The sequence below is a fragment of the Bombina bombina genome, chromosome 10, assembly GCF_027579735.1.
Source record: "Bombina bombina isolate aBomBom1 chromosome 10, aBomBom1.pri, whole genome shotgun sequence".
In the NCBI taxonomy this organism is placed as follows: domain Eukaryota; kingdom Metazoa; phylum Chordata; class Amphibia; order Anura; family Bombinatoridae; genus Bombina; species Bombina bombina.
In genome coordinates, this window is record NC_069508.1 from 3,544,883 (window position 1) to 3,564,361 (window position 19,479).

Below are 19,479 nucleotides of genomic sequence, written 5' to 3' on the forward strand. Positions count from 1 at the left end.
TGAACTAGTGGAACGGCAATCATTCAGATATGTCTCAACAGATTTCTCTGGACGTTTTTGGTGGTTTTGTCCGGATCATTTGTCCTGAGGGACGTCTGTCTCAAGGCCATCCTGGGTAATTGTAACTATGGTTGCGAGTCTGTCAGGATGGGGAGCTGTTTGGGGTGCCAAGAAGGAACAGGGCCTCTGGTCTCAGGAGGTAAAGCTCCCTTCTGATCTCATTTTGGATGTTCGGGCAATATACAATGCTCTGAAGGCTTGGCCTCTGCTGTATTTGTCCCAGTTAATCAGATTCCAATCAAGCAATATTTCCTCGGTAGCTTACATCAACCATCAGGGGGGAACGAGAAGCTCCCTGGTGTTGAGGGAAGTATCTCAGATTCTGGTGTGGGGGAGACCCGCATTTGTTCGCTGTCGGCGACCCACATTCCGGGTGTGAACAACTGGGAAGCGGATTTCTTCAGCAGACAATCCTTCCATCAGGGAGAATGGTCTCTCCATCCCGAGTGTTTGCAGAGAATTGCTAGAGGTAGATCTTATAACGTCTCAATACCAAGCTACCTAGATAGGGGTCGAGGTACAGGGATCCTCAGACGGAGCGAACGGATGCATTAGAGGTGCCTTGGCGGTTCAATCTGATTTATCCTTTCCGACCATTGCCACTACTTCCTAGTGTAGGGGCTCGAGTCAAGCAGGCGTCAATGATACTGACAGCTCCATCTTGGCCGTGAAGGATATGGTTTGCGGATCTAGTGGGGATGTCTTCATCTCCTCCGTGGAAGGTACCTTGTTGCAGGGATTTGCTGACCAAGGTCTCTTTGTTCATCAATGTCTAAATTCTTTGAGGATGACTGAGTGGAGATTGAACGCTTAGTCCTAGCCAAAAGAGGGTTTTCTGAGTGTTATTTTTACTCTCATTGAAGCTCGTAAGCTGGTTGTTCGTCACATCTATCTTAAGGTGTGGAGGACCCACTTATTCTGTTCTCCAGGATGAACTGGAGAAGGGCTTTTCTGCAAGTCCCTTGAAGGGACAGTTTTCGGCCCTGTCTGTGTTAATGCACAAGAGGTTTGCAGAGCTTCCAGATGTGCAGCCATTTGTTAAGGCTCTGCTAGGATCAGACATGGGTTTAGGTCGAAGGCTCCTCATTGGAGTTTAAATCTTGTCCTTAAGGTTTTGCAACGGGTTCCTTTGGAGCCTATGCATGAAGTAGACATTAAATTGTTGTCTTGGAAGGCTCCTTTTCTACTGGCTATTGCTTCTGCGTGCAGAGTATCTGTGATTGCTGCCTTGCAATGCGTCCCTCCTTATCTGGCTTTTCATGCCGATAAGGCTGTTCTACGAACCAAGTTAGGTTTCTTCCTAAGGTTGTGTCAATTCAATCAGGGGATTGTGGTTTCTTTCTTATGTCCTAATCCTTCTTTGTCAAAGGAACGTTTACAACGTATTCTGGATGTAGTTTGTGCTTTGAAGTTCTATCTTTGGACCATGAAGAAATTTAGACAAACCTTTTTCTCTGTTCTCTTTTCCGGGAAGCGTAGGGGTAGGAGGCCCTCTTTGACTTCCTTATCTTTTTGTCGGTGGAGTGTTATCTGTTTAGCATAGAAACTGCGGGACATAAGCCTCCTCTGAGGATTACGGCTCATTCTACAAGAGCAGTGGTTTCCTCTTGGGCCTTCAAAAATGAGGCCTCTATGGATCAGATTTATAAGGCGGCTATCTGGTTCTCCTTACATGCTTTTTCCAAAATTTTACAAGTTTAATGTTTTTGCTTCTGCTAAAGCAGCCTTCGGGAGAGAGGTTTTGCAGGCTGTGGTACCCTCAGATTAGGGTCTGCCTTTCTTTTTTCCCTCCCGTTAGCATTGCGTGTACTCTAGAGCTTGGGTATATGTTTCCCACAAGTAAGGAATGCAGCTGTGGACTCTTTCCATATTAAGATGGAAAACATAAATTATGCTTATCTGATAATTTAATTTCCATCTGTATGGGAAGAGTCCACAGCTCCCGCCCGTGTTCTCCGATGGGTGGCCCTAAATTTGAAATTTTTTCTTCTGGCACCTTTTTCACCCTGATATTTCTCCTACTGTTGTTTGTTCCCTCGGCAGAATGACTGGGGTTATGAGGAAGTGGGGGAGGTATTTAAAGTGAATGCAAATTTTGATGCTAAAGTGCCTGGTTTTTAAAAATTCTATTAAAAACAGGGGCACTTTAATTCATCAAAATTTACATTTCACTCGTGAAGAAATACTTGCCTTTTAAACTTGACTGCAGCTCCAGCTTCCTCTGGTCGTCGCAAGCCATTTCTGATGTCAGAAATGATGGATAGGTCATCCTCCAATCACGGCTTCTCCCCCGGGGGAATCAGTGTCTGATTCATTGCTGTGATTGGAGGAAGCCGGATTCCTCATTTTAGACCCAGGAAGAGGCTTTGCGATGGGTGGAGGAAGCTGGAGCAGCTGTCAAGATTAAAAGGTATTTTTCCACAACACAAGTGAAATTTAAATTTTGATGAATTAAAGTACTCCTGTTTTTAAATCAATTTTTTAAAAACCGGGTATTTTAGCATCAAAATTTACATTCACTTTAAGCCTTTGGCTGGGGTGTCTTTGCCTCCTCCTGGTGGCCAGGTTCAGTATTTCCCACAAGTAAGGAATGCAGCTGTGGACTCTTCCCATACAGATGGAAATGAAATTATCAGGTAAGCATCATTTTATGTTTTCTGTGCATAATTCTCAGCCTCTTTCTTTACTCCATAGAATATACGAGGGATTATGTGGGAGGACATTTTCCCTAAGCTAAAGCTTTGGGAATTTTACCAGGTGGAAGTGGATAAAGCTGTGGACAAGTTTCGAGCTCTGCTCACCGCCGGTATGTATATTAAATGGGGCTGGCATTAGGGATTAGAAAATGTGTTTATAACCCAGGTGTAATGATTGCACTAGGGGAGAGGAAGAAAGAAGCGAAGTCTGAACCAAAACATCTGGTGATAATTCAGGACCCGCAGTACAGGCGCTGGGGCTGCTCCGTAAGCATGGACACTGCGCTCAGCACCTTCATTCCAGACAGGTGGGACACAAACCCAACTAATAGAGCACAAATACTTCTACCTTACACAGAGCTAGTCCTCCCCCAACTAATAGAGCACAAATACTTCTACCTTACACAGAACTAGTCCTCCTCCAACTAATAGAGCACAAATACTTCTACCTTACACAGAGCTAGTCCTCCCCCAACTAATAGAGCACAAATACTTCTACATTACACAGAGCTAGTCCTCCCCCAACTAATAGAGCACAAATACTTCTACCTTACACAGAGCTAGTCCTCCCCCAACTAATAGAGCACAAATACTTCTACATTACACAGAACTGGTCCTCCCCCAACTAATAGAGCACAAATACTTCTACCTTACACAGAGCTGGTCCTCCCCCAACTAATAGAGCACAAATACTTCTACATTACACAGAACTGGTCCTCCCCCAACTAATAGAGCACAAATACTTCTACCTTACACATAACTAGTCCTCCCCCAACTAATAGAGCACAAATACTTCTACATTACACAGAACTGGTCCTCCCCCAACTAATAGAGCACAAATACTTCTACCTTACACAGAGCTGGTCCTCCCCCAACTAATAGAGCACAAATACTTCTACATTACACAGAACTGGTCCTCCCCCAACTAATAGAGCACAAATACTTCTACATTACACAGAACTGGTCCTCCCCCAACTAATAGAGCACAAATACTTCTACATTACACAGAACTGGTCCTCCCCCAACTAATAGAGCACAAATACTTCTACCTTACACAGAACTAGTCCTCCCCCAACTAATAGAGCACAAATACTTCTACCTTACACAGAACTGGTCCTCCCCCAACTAATAGAGCACAAATACTTCTACCTTACACAGAACTGGTCCTCCCCCAACTAATAGAGCACAAATACATCTACATTACACAGAACTGGTCCTCCCCCAACTAATAGAGCACAAATACTTCTACCTTACACAGAACTAGCCCTCCCCCAACTAATAGAGCACAAATACTTCTACCTTACACAGAACTGGTCCTCCCCCCAACTAATAGAGCACAAATACTTCTACCTTACACAGAACTGATCCTCCCCCCAACTAATAGAGCACAAATACTTCTACCTTACACAGAACTGGTCCTCCCCCCAACTAATAGAGTACACATACTTCTAACTTACACAGAACTGGTTCTCCCCCCAACTAATAGAGTACAAATACTTCTACCTTACACAGAACTGGTTCTCCCCCCAACTAATAGAGCACAAATACTTCTACCTTACACAGAGCTGGTCCTCCCCCAACTAATAGAGCACAAATACTTCTACCTTACACAGAGCTAGTCCTCCCCCCAACTAATAGAGCACAAATACTTCTACCTTACACAGAACTAGCCCTCCCCCAACTAATAGAGCACAAATACTTCTACCTTACACAGAACTGGTTCTCCCCCAACTAATAGAGCACAAATACTTCTACCTTACACAGAACTGGTCCTCCCCCAACTAATAGAGCACAAATACTTCTACCTTACACAGAACTGGTCCTCCCCCAACTAATAGAGCACAAATACTTCTACCTTACACAGAACTGATCCTCCCCCAAACTAATAGAACACAAATACTTCTACCTTACACATAACTGGTCCTCCCCCAACTAATAGAGCACACATACTTCTACCTTACACAGAACTTATCCTCCCCCCAACTAATAGAGCACAAATACTTCTACTTTACATATAACTGGTCCTCCCCTCAACTAATAGAGCACAAATACTTCTACCTTACACAGAACTGGTCCTCCCCCAACTAATAGAGCGCAAATACTTCTACCTTATACAGAACTGATCCTCCCCCCAACTAATAGAGCACAAATACTTCTACCTTATACAGAATTGATCCTCACCCAAACAAATAGAGCACAAATACTTCTACCTTACACAGAACTGGTCCTCCCCTCAACTAATAGAGCACAAATACTTCTACCTTATACAGAACTGATCCTCACCCAAACAAATAGAGCACAAATACTTCTACCTTACACAGAACTGGTCCTCCCCTCAACTAATAGAGCACAAATACTTCTACCTTACACAGAACTGGTCCTCCCCCAAGTAATAGAGCGCAAATACTTCTACCTTACACAGAACTAGTCCTCCCCCAACTAATAGAGCACAAATACTTCTACCTTATACAGAACTGGTCCTCCCCCCAACTAATAGAGTACAAATACTTCTACCTTACACAGAACTTTTCCTCCCCCAACTAATAGAACACACATACTTCTACCTTACACAGAACTGGTCCTCCCCCAACTAATAGAGCACAAATACTTCTACCTTACACAGAGCTAGTCCTCCCCCCAACTAATAGAGCACAAATACTTCTACCTTACACAGAACTAGTCCTCCCCCAACTAATAGAGCACAAATACTTCTACCTTACACAGAGCTGGTCCTCCCCCAACTAATAGAACACACATACTTCTACCTTACACAGAACTGGTCCTCCCCCAACTAATAGAGCACAAATACTTCTACCTTACACAGAGCTAGTCCTCCCCCCAACTAATAGAGCACAAATACTTCTACCTTACACAGAACTAGTCCTCCCCCAACTAATAGAGCACAAATACTTCTACCTTACACAGAGCTAGTCCTCCCCCCAACTAATAGAACACAAATACTTCTACCTTACACAGAACTGGTCCTCCACAACTAATAGAGCACAAATACTTCTACCTTACACAGAGCTAGTCCTTCCCCCAACTAATAGAGCACAAATACTTCTACCTTACACAGAACTGGTCCTCCCCCAACTAATAGAGCACAAATACTTCTACCTTACACAGAACTGGTCCTCCCCCCAACTAATAGAGCACAAATACTTCTACCTTACACAGAGCTGGTCCTCCCCCAACTAATAGAGCACAAATACTTCTACCTTACACAGAGCTGGTCCTCCCCCAACTAATAGAGCACAAATACTTCTACCTTACACAGAGCTGGTCCTCCCCCAACTAATAGAGCACAAATACTTCTACCTTACACAGAGCTGGTCCTCCCCCAACTAATAGAGCACAAATACTTCTACCTTACACAGAACTGGTCCTCCGCCCAACTAATAGAGCACAAATACTTCTACCTTACACAGAACTGGTCCTCCCCCCAACTAATAGAGTACACATACTTCTAACTTACACAGAACTAGTCCTCCCCCAACTAATAGAGCATAAATACTTCTACTTTACACAGAACTGGTCCTCCCCCAACTAATAGAGCATAACTACTTCTACTTTACAATGAACTGATCCTCCCCCCAAACAATAGAGCACAAATACTTCTACCTTACACAGAACTGGTTCTCCCCCAACTAATAGAGCACAAATACTTCTACTTTACACAGAACTGATCCTCCCCCCAACTAATAGAGCACAAATACTTCTACCTTACACAGAACTGGTCCTCCCCCCAACTAATAGAGCACAAATACTTCTATTTTACATATAACTGGTCCTCCCCCCAACTAATAGAGCACAAATACTACTACCTTACACAGAACTGGTCCTCCCCCAACTAATAGAGCACAAATACATCTACCTTACACAGAAATAGTCCTCCCCCCAACTAATAGAGCACACATACTTCTACCTTACACAGAACTGGTCTTCCCCCAACTAATAGAGCACAAATACTTCTACATTACACAGAGCTAATCCTCCCCCTAAGTAATAGAGCACAAATACTTCTACCTTACACAGAACTAGTCCTCCCCCAACTAATAGAGCACAAATACTTCTACCTTACACAGAACTAGTCCTCCCCCAACTAATAGAGCACAAATACTTCTACCTTATACAGAACTGGTCCTCCCCCCAACTAATAGAGTACAAATACTTCTACTTTACACAGAACTGGTCCTCCCCCAACTAATGGAGCACACATACTTCTACCTTACACAGAACTAGTCCTCCCCCAACTAATAGAGCACAAATACTTCTACCTTACACAGAACTTTTCCTCCCCCAACTAATAGAGCACAAATACTTCTACTTTACACAGAACTGGTCCTCCCCCAACTAATGGAGCACACATACTTCTACCTTACACATAACTGGTCCTCCCCCAACTAATAGAGCACCAATACATCTATTTTACACATAACTGGTCCTCCCCCAACTAATAGAGCACAAATACTTCTACCTTACACAGAACTGGTCCTCCCCCCAACTAATAGAGTACAAATACTTCTACCTTACACAGAACTGGTCCTCCCCCCCAACTAATAGAACACAAATACTTCTACCTTACACAGAACTGGTCCTCCCCCCAACTAATAGAACACAAATACTTCTACCTTACACAGAACTAGTCCTCCACCAACTAATAGAGCACAAATAATTCTACCTTACACAGAACTGATCCTCACCCAAACAAATAGAGCACAAATACTTCTACCTTACACAGAACTAGTCCTCCCCCAACTAATAGAGCACAAATACTTCTACCTTACACAGAACTGGTCCTCCCCCAACTAATAGAGCACAAATACTTCTACCTTACACAGAACTGATCCTCCCCCAACTAATAGAACACAAATACTTCTACCTTACACAGAACTGGTCCTCCCCCAACTAATAGAGCACAAATACTTCTACCTTACACAGAACTGGTTCTCCCCCAACTAATAGAACACAAATACTTCTACCTTACACAGAACTAGTCCTCCCCCAACTAATAGAGCACAAATACTTCTACTTTACACAGAACTGGTCCTCCACCAACTAATAGAGCACATATAATTCTACCTTACACAGAACTGATCCTCACCCAAACAAATAGAGCACAAATACTTCTACCTTACACAGAACTGGTCCTCCCCCAAATAATAGAGCACAAATACTTCTACATTACACAGAACTGGTCCTCCCCCAACTAATAGAGCACAAATACTTCTACATTACACAGAACTGGTCCTCCCCTCAACTAATAGAGCACAAATACTTCTACCTTACACAGAACTGGTCCTCCCCCAACTAATAGAGCGCAAATACTTCTACCTTACACAGAACTAGTCCTCCCCCAACTAATAGAGCACAAATACTTCTACCTTACACAGAACTGGTCCTCCCCCCAACTAATAGAGTACAAATACTTCTACCTTACACAGAACTTTTCCTCCCCCAACTAATAGAGCACAAATACTTCTACCTTACACAGAACTGGTCCTCCCCCAACTAATAGAGTACAAATACTTCTACCTTACACAGAACTGATCCTCCCCCAAACTAATAGAGCACAAATACTTCTACCTTACACAGAACTGGTCCTCCCCCAAACTAATAGAGTACAAATACTTCTACCTTACACAGAACTGGTCCTCCCCCAAACTAATAGAGTACAAATACTTCTACCTTACACAGAACTGATCCTCCCCCAAACTAATAGAGCACAAATACTTCTACCTTACACAGAACTAGTCCTCTCCCAACTAATAGAGCACAAATACTTCTACCTTACACAGAACTGGTCCTCCCCCAACTAATAGAGTACAAATACTTCTACCTTACACAGAACTGATCCTCCCCCAACTAATAGAGCACAAATACTTCTACCTTACACAGAACTGGTCCTCCCCTCAACTAATAGAGCACAAATACTTTTACCTTACACAGAACTAGTCCTCCCCCCAAGTAATAGAGCACAAATACTTCTACCTTACACAGAACTGGTCCTCCCCCAACTAATAGAGCGCAAATACTTCTACCTTACACAGAACTAGTCCTCTCCCAACTAATAGAGCACAAATACTTCTACCTTACATAGAACTGCCCCCCCCCCCATATCACACACATAGTCTGCTCTGATTCCTGTTCCCCTCCCCCCATATCACACTCCTACTCCCCCCCATATCACTTACCTGGTGCGCTCCAATTCCTGTCCCCCCCACAACATCCCACACCTTGTGCAGTCTTATTCCTGTCGCCCCCCCCCCCATATTACTCACTTGGTGCGCTCTGATTCATACCCCCCTAATATCACACATCTGATGTGCTCTTGATTCCTGCCCCCCCCACACAATATCGCACATGTGGTGCGCTTTGATTCCTGCCCCCCCCCATATTTACCTTTTGCCCTTTGATTCCTGCCCCCCCCAAAAAAAAATCAATCACCTGGTGTGCCCTGATTCCTGTTACCCCTCATATCACACACCTGGTGTGCCCCGATTCCTGTTCACCCACCCATATCACACACTTGATGCGCTCTGATTCCTGCCCCCCCCACCCCCCATATTACTCACCTTGTGCGCTCTGATTCATATCCCACCTAATATCACACGTCTGGTGTGCTCTTGTTTCCTGCCCCCTAATATCGCACAGGTGGTGCGTGCTGATTCCTGCCCCCCCACATTATTCACCTGGTGCGCTCAGATTCCTGCCCCCCCATATCACACTCACCTGGTGCGCTCTGATTCCTGCCCCCCCCCATATCACTCACCTGGTGCGCTATGATTCCTGCCCCCCCATATCACTCACCTGGTGCTTTCTGATTCCTGTCTCCCCCCCATATCACTCACCTGGTGCGCTCTGATTCCTGTCTCCCCCCCCATGTCACTCACCTGGTGCTCTCTGATTCCTGTCTCACCCCCCCCCCCCCATGTCACTCACCTGGTGCTCTCTGATTCCTGTCTCCCCCCCCCATGTCACTCACCTGGTGCTCTCTGATTCCTGTCTCCCCCCCCCCCATGTCACTCACCTGGTGCTCTCTGATTCCTTTCTCCCCCCCCATATCACTCACCTGGTGCTCTCTGATTCCTGTCCCCCCATATCACTCACCTGGTGCTCTCTGATTCCTGTCTCCCCCCATATCACTCACCTGGTGCTCTCTGATTCCTGTCTCCTCCCCCATATCACACACCTGGTGCTCTCTGATTCCTGTCTCCCCCCCATATCACTCACCTGGTGCTCTCTGATTCCTGTCTCCTCCCCCATATCACACACCTGGTGCTCTCTGATTCCTGTCTCCCCCCCATATCACTCACCTGGTGCTCTCTGATTCCTGTCTCCCCCCCCATATCACTCACCTGGTGCTCTCTGATTCCTGTCTCCCCCCCATATCACTCACCTGGTGTGCTCTGATTCCTGTCTCCCCCCCCCATATCACTCACCTGGTGAGCTCTGATTCCCGTCTCCCCCCCCATGTCACACACCATGTCACACACCTGGTGAGCTCTGATTCCTGTCTCCCCCCCATATCACTCAACTCACCTGGTGCTCTCTGATTCCTGTCTCCCCCCCCCATATCACTCACCTGGTGCTCTCTGATTCCTGTCTCCCCCCCATATCACTCACCCGGTGCTCTCTGATTCCTGTCTCCCCCCCCATATCACTCACCTGGTGAGCTCTGATTCCTGTCTCCCCCCCCCATATCACTCACCTGGTGCTCTCTGATTCCTGTCTCCCCCCCCCCATGTCACACACCTGGTGCGCTCTGATTCCTGTCTCCCCCCCATATCACACACCCGGTGAGCTCTGATTCCTGTCTCCCCCCCCCATATCACACACCTGGTGAACTCTGATTCCTGTCTCCCCCCCCATGTCACTCACCTGGTGCTCTCTGATTCCTGTCTCCCCCCCCCATGTCACTCACCTGGTGCTCTCTGATTCCTGTCTCCCCCCCCCCCATGTCACTCACCTGGTGCTCTCTGATTCCTGTCTCCCCCCCATATCACTCACCTGGTGTGCTCTGATTCCTGCCCCCCCATATCACACACCTGGTGCTCTCTGATTCCTGTCTCCCCCCCCCCCATATCACACACCTGGTGCTCTCTGATTCCTGTCTCCCCCCCCCCATATCACACACCTGGTGCTCTCTGATTCCTGTCTCCCCCCCCCCCATATCACACCTGGTGCTCTCTGATTCCTGTCTCCCCCCCATATCACTCACCTGGTGTGCTCTGATTCCTGCCCCCCCATATCACACACCTGGTGCTCTCTGATTCCTGTCTCCCCCCCCCCATATCACACACCTGGTGCTCTCTGATTCCTGTCTCCCCCCCCCCCATATCACACACCTGGTGCTCTCTGATTCCTGTCTCCCCCCCATGTCACACACCTGGTGCTCTCTGATTTCTGTCTCCCCCCCCATGTCACACACCTGGTGCTCTCTGATTCCTGTCTCCCCCCCATGTCACACACCTGGTGCTCTCTGATTCCTGTCTCCCCCCCATGTCACACACCTGGTGAGCTCTGATTCCTGTCTCCCCCCCATGTCACACACCTGGTGCGCTCTGATTCCTCTCTCCCCCCCCCCCCATATCACTCACCTGGTGCTCTCTGATTCCTGCCCCCCCCATATCACTCACCTGGTGCTCTCTGATTCCTGTCTCCCTCCCATATCACTCACCTGGTGCTCTCTGATTCCTGTCTCCCCCCCATATCACACACCTGGTGCTCTCTGATTCCTGTCTCCCCCCATATCACTCACCTGGTGCTCTCTGATTCCTGTCTCCCCCCCATGTCACTCACCTGGTGCTCTCTGATTCCTGTCTCCCCCCCATATCACTCACCTGGTGCGCTCTGATTCCTGTCTCCCCCCCATGTCACACAACTGGTGCTCTCTGATTCCTGTCTCTCCCCCATGTCACACACTTGGTGCTCTCTGATTCCTGTCTCCCCTCCATATCACACACCTGGTGTGCTCTGATTCCTGTCCCCCATATCACACACCTGGTGCGCTCTAATTCCTGCCCCCCCCCATATCACACACCTGGTGCGCTCTAATTCCTGCCCCCCATATCACACACCTGGTGCGCTCTAATTCCTGCCCCCCCATATCACACACCTGGTGCGCTCTGATTCCTGTCCCCCTCATATCACACACCTGGTGCACTCTGATTCCTGCCCCCCCATATCACACCTGGTGCGCTCTGATTCCTGTCCCCCTCATATCACACACCTGGTGTGCTCTGATTCCTGCCCCCCATATCACACACCTGGTGCGCTCTAATTCCTGCCCCCCATATCACACACCTGGTGCGCTCTAATTCCTGCCCCCCTATATCACACACCTGGTGCGCTCTGATTCCTGCCCCCCCCCCCCCATATCACTCACCTGGTGCGCTCTGATTCCTGCCCCCCCCCCCCCCCATATCACTCACCTGGTGTGCTCTGATTCCTGCCCCCCCCCATATCACTCACCTGGTGTGCTCTGATTCCTGCCCCCCCCCCATATCACTCACCTGGTGCGCTCTGATTCCTGCCCCCCCCCCCATATCACTCACCTGGTGTGCTCTGATTCCTGCCCCCCCCCCATATCACTCACCTGGTGTGCTCTGATTCCTGCCCCCCCCCCCCATATCACTCACCTGGTGTGCTCTGATTCCTGCCCCCCCATATCACTCACCTGGTGTGCTCTGATTCCTGCCCCCCCCCCCATATCACTCACCTGGTGTGCTCTGATTCCTGCCCCCCCCCATATCACTCACCTGGTGTGCTCTGATTCCTGCCCCCCCCATATCACTCACATGGTGTGCTCTGATTCCTGCCCCCCCCCCATATCACTCACCTGGTGTGCTCTGATTCCTGCCCCCCCCCCATATCACTCACCTGGTGTGCTCTGATTCCTGCCCCCCCCCATATCACTCACCTGGTGTGCTCTGATTCCTGCCCCCCCCCATATCACTCACCTGGTGTGCTCTGATTCCTGCCCCCCCCCATATCACTCACCTGGTGTGCTCTGATTCCTGCCCCCCATATCACACACCTGGTGCGCTCTAATTCCTGCCCCCCATATCACACACCTGGTGCGCTCTAATTCCTGCCCCCCTATATCACACACCTGGTGCGCTCTGATTCCTGCCCCCCCCCCATATCACTCACCTGGTGCGCTCTGATTCCTGCCCCCCCCCCCATATCACTCACCTGGTGTGCTCTGATTCCTGCCCCCCCCCATATCACTCACCTGGTGTGCTCTGATTCCTGCCCCCCCCCATATCACACACCAGCTGCACTAAGATTCTTGTTGCTCTCTGCTTCTCATGTCATATACCTGGCGCACTATTCCCTGCCTCAGATATGTTTTGTCTTTTCACCAACAGTAATGGTCCTGGTGCTATTGAGGAATGCTGCAGGTGGTTCCGCAAGAGGTTGGAAGAGCTAAATGCTGAGAAACACAGGGAGATAAACTTCCACCATGAGCAGGTACTTTGTTCATGTACAAAAATATATGGGTTTAAAATGAACACTTTATTTAACATATATGCAAATGGACAGAACAGTGAGTAAGATACTCAAATGGATTATCAGAGATGGGTTTGTGCACTTCCAATCTCCTTTAGATCACTATTCCAAATGAGTGTCTTACCAATTAAAAACATGAGGGTCATGTGGACATGGAGGTAGTGTGGGTCATTGGCTATATTATAGGGAAGCTACAGTATCACACATATGCCAAGTCAGTCTTATTCACATCTGATTGCAGACATACTATGCGCTCAAGGGCGACCTCCTGCCTGCTTTGGTTGAACAAAGTCAGCCGATTTCTAGCTTGTTCCCTATAGGTAAATTCACACTAACTCAATACATACAGCACAGCACACTGGTATTGAATGCTAGTGAGTCATACATAATACATTATTTATTTGTTATATTCAACATAACTATATCTCACTAAAATAGGGAGTAGCTAATAAGCATATTGACTAGCGTATTAACTATGCAGTATTTTACTGTTTCAACCGGATTTTCTACCATCCAAAAAAGTGCATATTGCAACTTGAAAAGTTAAAAACGCTATAAAATGCTGTATCCCTTCTGTGGTAATCACACCCTAGTGTTGATACTATATATCCCCTGCGGTTTATATCAAACCGCTACTTTGAGTGCTGAGTTAGGCCGCACACGATCCTCCTAGGCCACGCCCACCAACGCGTTTCTGTCACTCAAACGTGACTTCGTCGGGGCATAGGGCCAGCCCAGCGTAGAGCTACGCTTCTTGTACTTCTTCATTGCCATAGTAACGCTATAATAGTTTGCAGAAGTGTTACACCGCATTGACAATTTACTTTAGCATTGTTTATGCAGTTGGGCATCGTATAGCTGTTTTGTTTGCCAAAACTGTGTCTGGATTTTTGGGTATAAGAATCAGATCATCATTTAGAGGACCAGTAGTTATATCTTCATTTTTAACCCTTTTCAGGTAATTTATGTATGATACCAGAGCATGGGAGATAGTAATAATCTAAATGTGTACCCTGTATCTATGAACTGGAAACAACTTCTTTTCTCGGATGACTGTATAGATATCCCATATTTTTCACCTATTATTTACAATCTATTTTGCTTTTGAAACAGAAGACATTTATAATTTGGATCTATAGCACCAATAATGGAAATATAGATATTGCAATCAATATTCCTAAGAATTTATCCATAGTGAAAAGGAACAATCTGTATTTTATGAGTTATCTTAGTTATAGTAGTATTAAGATAGATATTGGAATAAAATACTATAAATTTATATAGTTGTAGCATTTTATATGTGTTGTTATTGGAGAATATAAAAATCATAATAATAAATGTGTTCTCTCCCCAAAGGGGAGTCGCGTATTGTACACGCAATCTCCCACATATGTTCTATTCTTTCACTAAGCCCTTATGGAATATTTTCCTTTTTCAAACCTCACCCCTCCACTTGTCAGTTTGTTAGGTCATAGAGATCATATTGTATAGTCTATTATTAAAAGATAGACTAAGTCCCATAAATCGGTGATATTTTATCTTTTCATTTTATCACCTCATTAAGGCCTTTTGGTGCAGCGGATTGTAACTCGTGGATCCATCTGCAGTCTTTTTGCTGCAGTATTTTTGTAATGTCACCCTTCTTCCTCTTAATTTCAATTGCAGAGAAAAAGATCTCATATTTCTGTCCTTGATGTACAGTGTTCATATGTTGTGAATTATTCTTCAGGTCTGCGGTTCACCTTTTTGTGTACCGGCGCGTTGATTGTTCAGCAGTGATGATCTGTCTCTTTTTCAGGCATCTTCCTGGATAGCCCATTTCTTTGAATCTTCGTCTTAACTCATCTGCTTTAGATTCAAAGTCTGCTTCTGTGCTACAGTTGCATCTTACCCGTAGGTATTGTCCGTAGGGAATACCCATTTTTTAGCTTTTTGGGTGAAAGCTATTCCACTGTAGGAGACTGTTAGTAGATGTTTCTTTTCTATATAGTTTAGTATTCAAAGATCTATCTATCTCTTTTCTAATTTCCAAGTCTAGAAAGGAAATATATGTATCATTTATCGTAGAGGTATATCTCATCCCATGTGAATTGTTATTCAACCATAGCATAAAGTTTGTAAAATCAGTTTTTGTACCTGCCCACAGAATAAGTACATCGTCTATGTACCGGATGTACAGATCCATATATTTCATATATGGATTCATCTCATGATTTAGTTTGCTTTTACTTTCAATCCACCCCAGGAAGAGATTTCCATATGTCGGGGCACAGCATGTGCCCATTGCTGTTTCCTTTTTTTGCAGATAGATATGTTTGTTAAACAAAAAATAATGATGTCTTAGTACAAAATCTAGCAAATCAATGATGAATTCATCCTCTGCATTCCCTTTTGGATTGACTGTTTTCTGAAAGTATGAAACCGCTTCCCTGCCTAAAGCGGGTGAGATGTTAGAGTATAGGCTTTCAACATCGATACTTACTAGTAAAGTATTTTCATTTACTGTGTCAGACATGTTAAGACATCTTTTGTGGCTTGTACGTATGATGTAAGAGTGTATACAAACTGCCTTGGTTTTTCATCAATAAACACGCTGGCATTTTCTGTGAGACATCCGTTCCCAGAGACTATGGGGCTACCTGGGGGATCTTTCCTTTTTTTATGGATTTTTGGGAGACTGTATAAGGTTGCTACCCTTGGGGTCATGCTACACATAAATAAGTATTCTCCTTTAGTTATTACTTGTTCGCTAAAACCTCTATCTAAAATGGATTTTAACTCTTTGGTGACAATTTCAGTTGGATCTTGTTTGAGGACTCTCTAGTTTTCTATATTATCCATATTTTTCATTATCACCATATTACCGACCTTATCTGCATTTTTAATAGTTATTTCTGTATTGTTTTGCAGATCTGTCAGGGCTTTTCTTTCTTTAAAGCTTAGGTTCTTTTTCATATTAATTTTATTGTTTAGTCCTTGTATTTTGGTTGTTACCAAAGAGACAAATTTCTCAATTGACGACGGGTATTTAGATATAGTTGGCATCTGCTGTGTTGTCATTTTTATTCAGTAATGTGATCATTAAATTGACCATTTCATGGTCTTCCTCTTCAATACCCATATCATTTAGACAATTTATATTAGAGGTTTTGTGACATTTATGTAACGCTAGTTTCCTAGCAAAAAGGTGAGTATCTTTAATCCAATTAAAAGTGTCATGATGAGGGGTAGGTATAAATCCTTTAGATAGGCGTGTGTGATGTTCCTTTTTCAGGGTAATGTCTGTAGATCATCATTAATTACTTTTGTTTTGTTGCCTTGTTCTTCTTGGGGGGAATAGGTCTTTCTCTAAAAAAATCCTCGTTATTGAGGGTTCTGTGGAAGCAGTGATTGTGTTTACTGTAGGTGTTTGTGCTGTAGGTGTTTGTGCTGTAGGTGTTTGTGCTGTTTCCTCATCTAAAAAGCTAATGTACAACTTTTCTGACTTGAAGTTTACTGGCCTCATAGGGCCTAACAGTTCTCAGCCTCCCCCAGCACTGTCCTTTACCCCCATCCCAACCTGTGCTGACTGTTACTATTCACCCACCATGTCCTATTTCTTCTACACAGAAATGACATAAGTCACTCTCACAGAGCATGGGCAACTGCTCACCCTCCCTGCATCCCTCCACTCTCAGAACTAGTATGGCACTCACAGAACTAGTATGGCACTCGCACAGAGCATGGGCAACTGCTCACCCTCCCTGCATCCCTCCACTCTCAGAACTAGTATGGCACTCACAGAACTAGTATGGCACTCACAGAACTAGTATGGCACTCACAGAACTAGTATGGCACTCACACAGAGCATGGGCAACTGCTCACCCTCCCTGCATCCCTCCACTCTCAGAACTAGTATGGCACTCACAGAACTAGTATGGCACTCACACAGAGCATGGGCAACTGCTCACCCTCCCTGCATCCCTCCACTCTCAGAACTAGTATGGCACTCACAGAACTAGTATGGCACTCGCACAGAGCATGGGCAACTGCTCACCCTCCCTGCATCCCTCCACTCTCAGAACTAGTATGGCACTCACAGAACTAGTATGGCACTCACAGAACTAGTATGGCACTCACAGAACTAGTATGGCACTCACACAGAGCATGGGCAACTGCTCACCCTCCCTGCATCCCTCCACTCTCAGAACTAGTATGGCACTCACAGAACTAGTATGGCACTCGCACAGAGCATGGGCAACTGCTCACCCTCCCTGCATCCCTCCACTCTCAGAACTAGTATGGCACTCACAGAACTAGTATGGCACTCACACAGAGCATGGGCAACTGCTCACCCTCCCTGCATCCCTCCACTCTCAGAACTAGTATGGCACTCACAGAACTAGTATGGCACTCGCACAGAGCATGGGCAACTGCTCACCCTCCCTGCATCCCTCCACTCTCAGAACTAGTATGGCACTCACAGAACTAGTATGGCACTCACAGAACTAGTATGGCACTCACACAGAGCATGGGCAACTGCTCACCCTCCCTGCATCCCTCCACTCTCAGAACTAGTATGGCACACACACAGAGCATAGGCAACTGCTCACCCTCCCTGCATCCCTCCACTCACAGAACTAGTATGGCACTCACAGAACTAGTATGGCACTCACACAGAGCATGGGCAACTGCTCACCCTCCCTGCATCCCTCCACTCTCAGAACTAGTATGGCACTCACAGAACTAGTATGGCACTCACAGAACTAGTATGGCACACACACAGAGCATAGGCAACTGCTCACCCTCCCTGCATCCCTCCACTCACAGAACTAGTATGGCACTCACACAGAGCATGGGCAACTGCTCACCCTCCCTGCATCCCTCCACTCTCAGAACTAGTATGGCACTCACAGAACTAGTATGGCACTCACAGAACTAGTATGGCACACACACAGAGCATAGGCAACTGCTCACCCTCCCTGCATCCCTCCACTCACAGAACTAGTATGGCACTCACACAGAGCATGGGCAACTGCTCACCCTCCCTGCATCCCTCCACTCTCAGAACTAGTATGGCACTCACAGAACTAGTATGTCACTCACAGAACTAGTATGGCACTCACAGAACTAGTATGGCACTCACAGAACTAGTATGGCACTCACAGAACTAGTATGGCACTCACAGAACTAGTATGGCACTCACAGAACTAGTATGGCACTCACAGAACTAGTATGGCACTCACAGAACTAGTATGGCACTCACAGAACTAGTATGGCACTCACAGAACTAGTATGGCACTCACAGAACTAGTATGGCACTCACAGAACTAGTATGGCACTCACAGAACTAGTATGGCACTCACAGAACTAGTATGGCACTCACAGAACTAGTATGGCACACACACAGAGCATGGGGAACTGCTCACCCTCCCTGCATCCCTCCACTCTCAGAACTAGTATGGCACTCACAGAACTAGTATGGCACACACACAGAGCATGGGCAACTGCTCACCCTCCCTGCATCCCTCCACTCACAGAACTAGTATGGCACTCACAGAACTAGTATGGCACTCACAGAACTAGTATGGCACTCACAGAACTAGTATGGCACTCACAGAGCTAGTATGGCACTCACAGAGCTAGTATGGCACTCTCACAGAGCATGGGCAACTGCTCACCCTCCCTGCATCCCTCCACTCACAGAACTAGTATGGCACTCACAGAACTAGTATGGCACTCACAGAACTAGTATGGCACTCACAGAACTAGTATGGCACTCACAGAACTAGTATGGCACTCACAGAACTAGTATGGCACTCACAGAGCTAGTATGGCACTCACAGAGCTAGTATGGCACTCTCACAGAGCATGGGCAACTGCTCACCCTCCCTGCATCCCTCCACTCACAGAACTAGTATGGCACTCACAGAACTAGTATGTCACTCACAGAACTAGTATGTCACTCACAGAACTAGTATGTCACTCACAGAACTAGTATGTCACTCACAGAACTAGTATGGCACTCACAGAACTAGTATGGCACTCACAGAACTAGTATGGCACACACACAGAGCATGGGGAACTGCTCACCCTCCCTGCATCCCTCCACTCTCAGAACTAGTATGGCACTCACAGAACTAGTATGGCACTCACACAGAGCATGGGGAACTGCTCACCCTCCCTGCATCCCTCCACTCACAGAACTAGTATGGCACTCACAGAACTA

General features: G+C 46.2%; 1 protein-coding gene across 2 annotated transcripts in view; it reads left to right on the top strand.

Moving 5' to 3' along the window:
- AGL (amylo-alpha-1, 6-glucosidase, 4-alpha-glucanotransferase) overlaps positions 1-19,479 on the top strand; it is a 397,512-nt gene that overhangs the window by 36,523 nt on the left and 341,510 nt on the right. For both annotated transcript variants that reach the window (XM_053693718.1, XM_053693717.1), the window contains exons 5-7: positions 2,755-2,866; positions 2,941-3,064; positions 13,130-13,232. In XM_053693718.1, the coding sequence (XP_053549693.1) occupies positions 2,755-2,866; positions 2,941-3,064; positions 13,130-13,232 (339 nt within the window). The remainder of the gene's footprint in view (positions 1-2,754; positions 2,867-2,940; positions 3,065-13,129; positions 13,233-19,479) is intronic.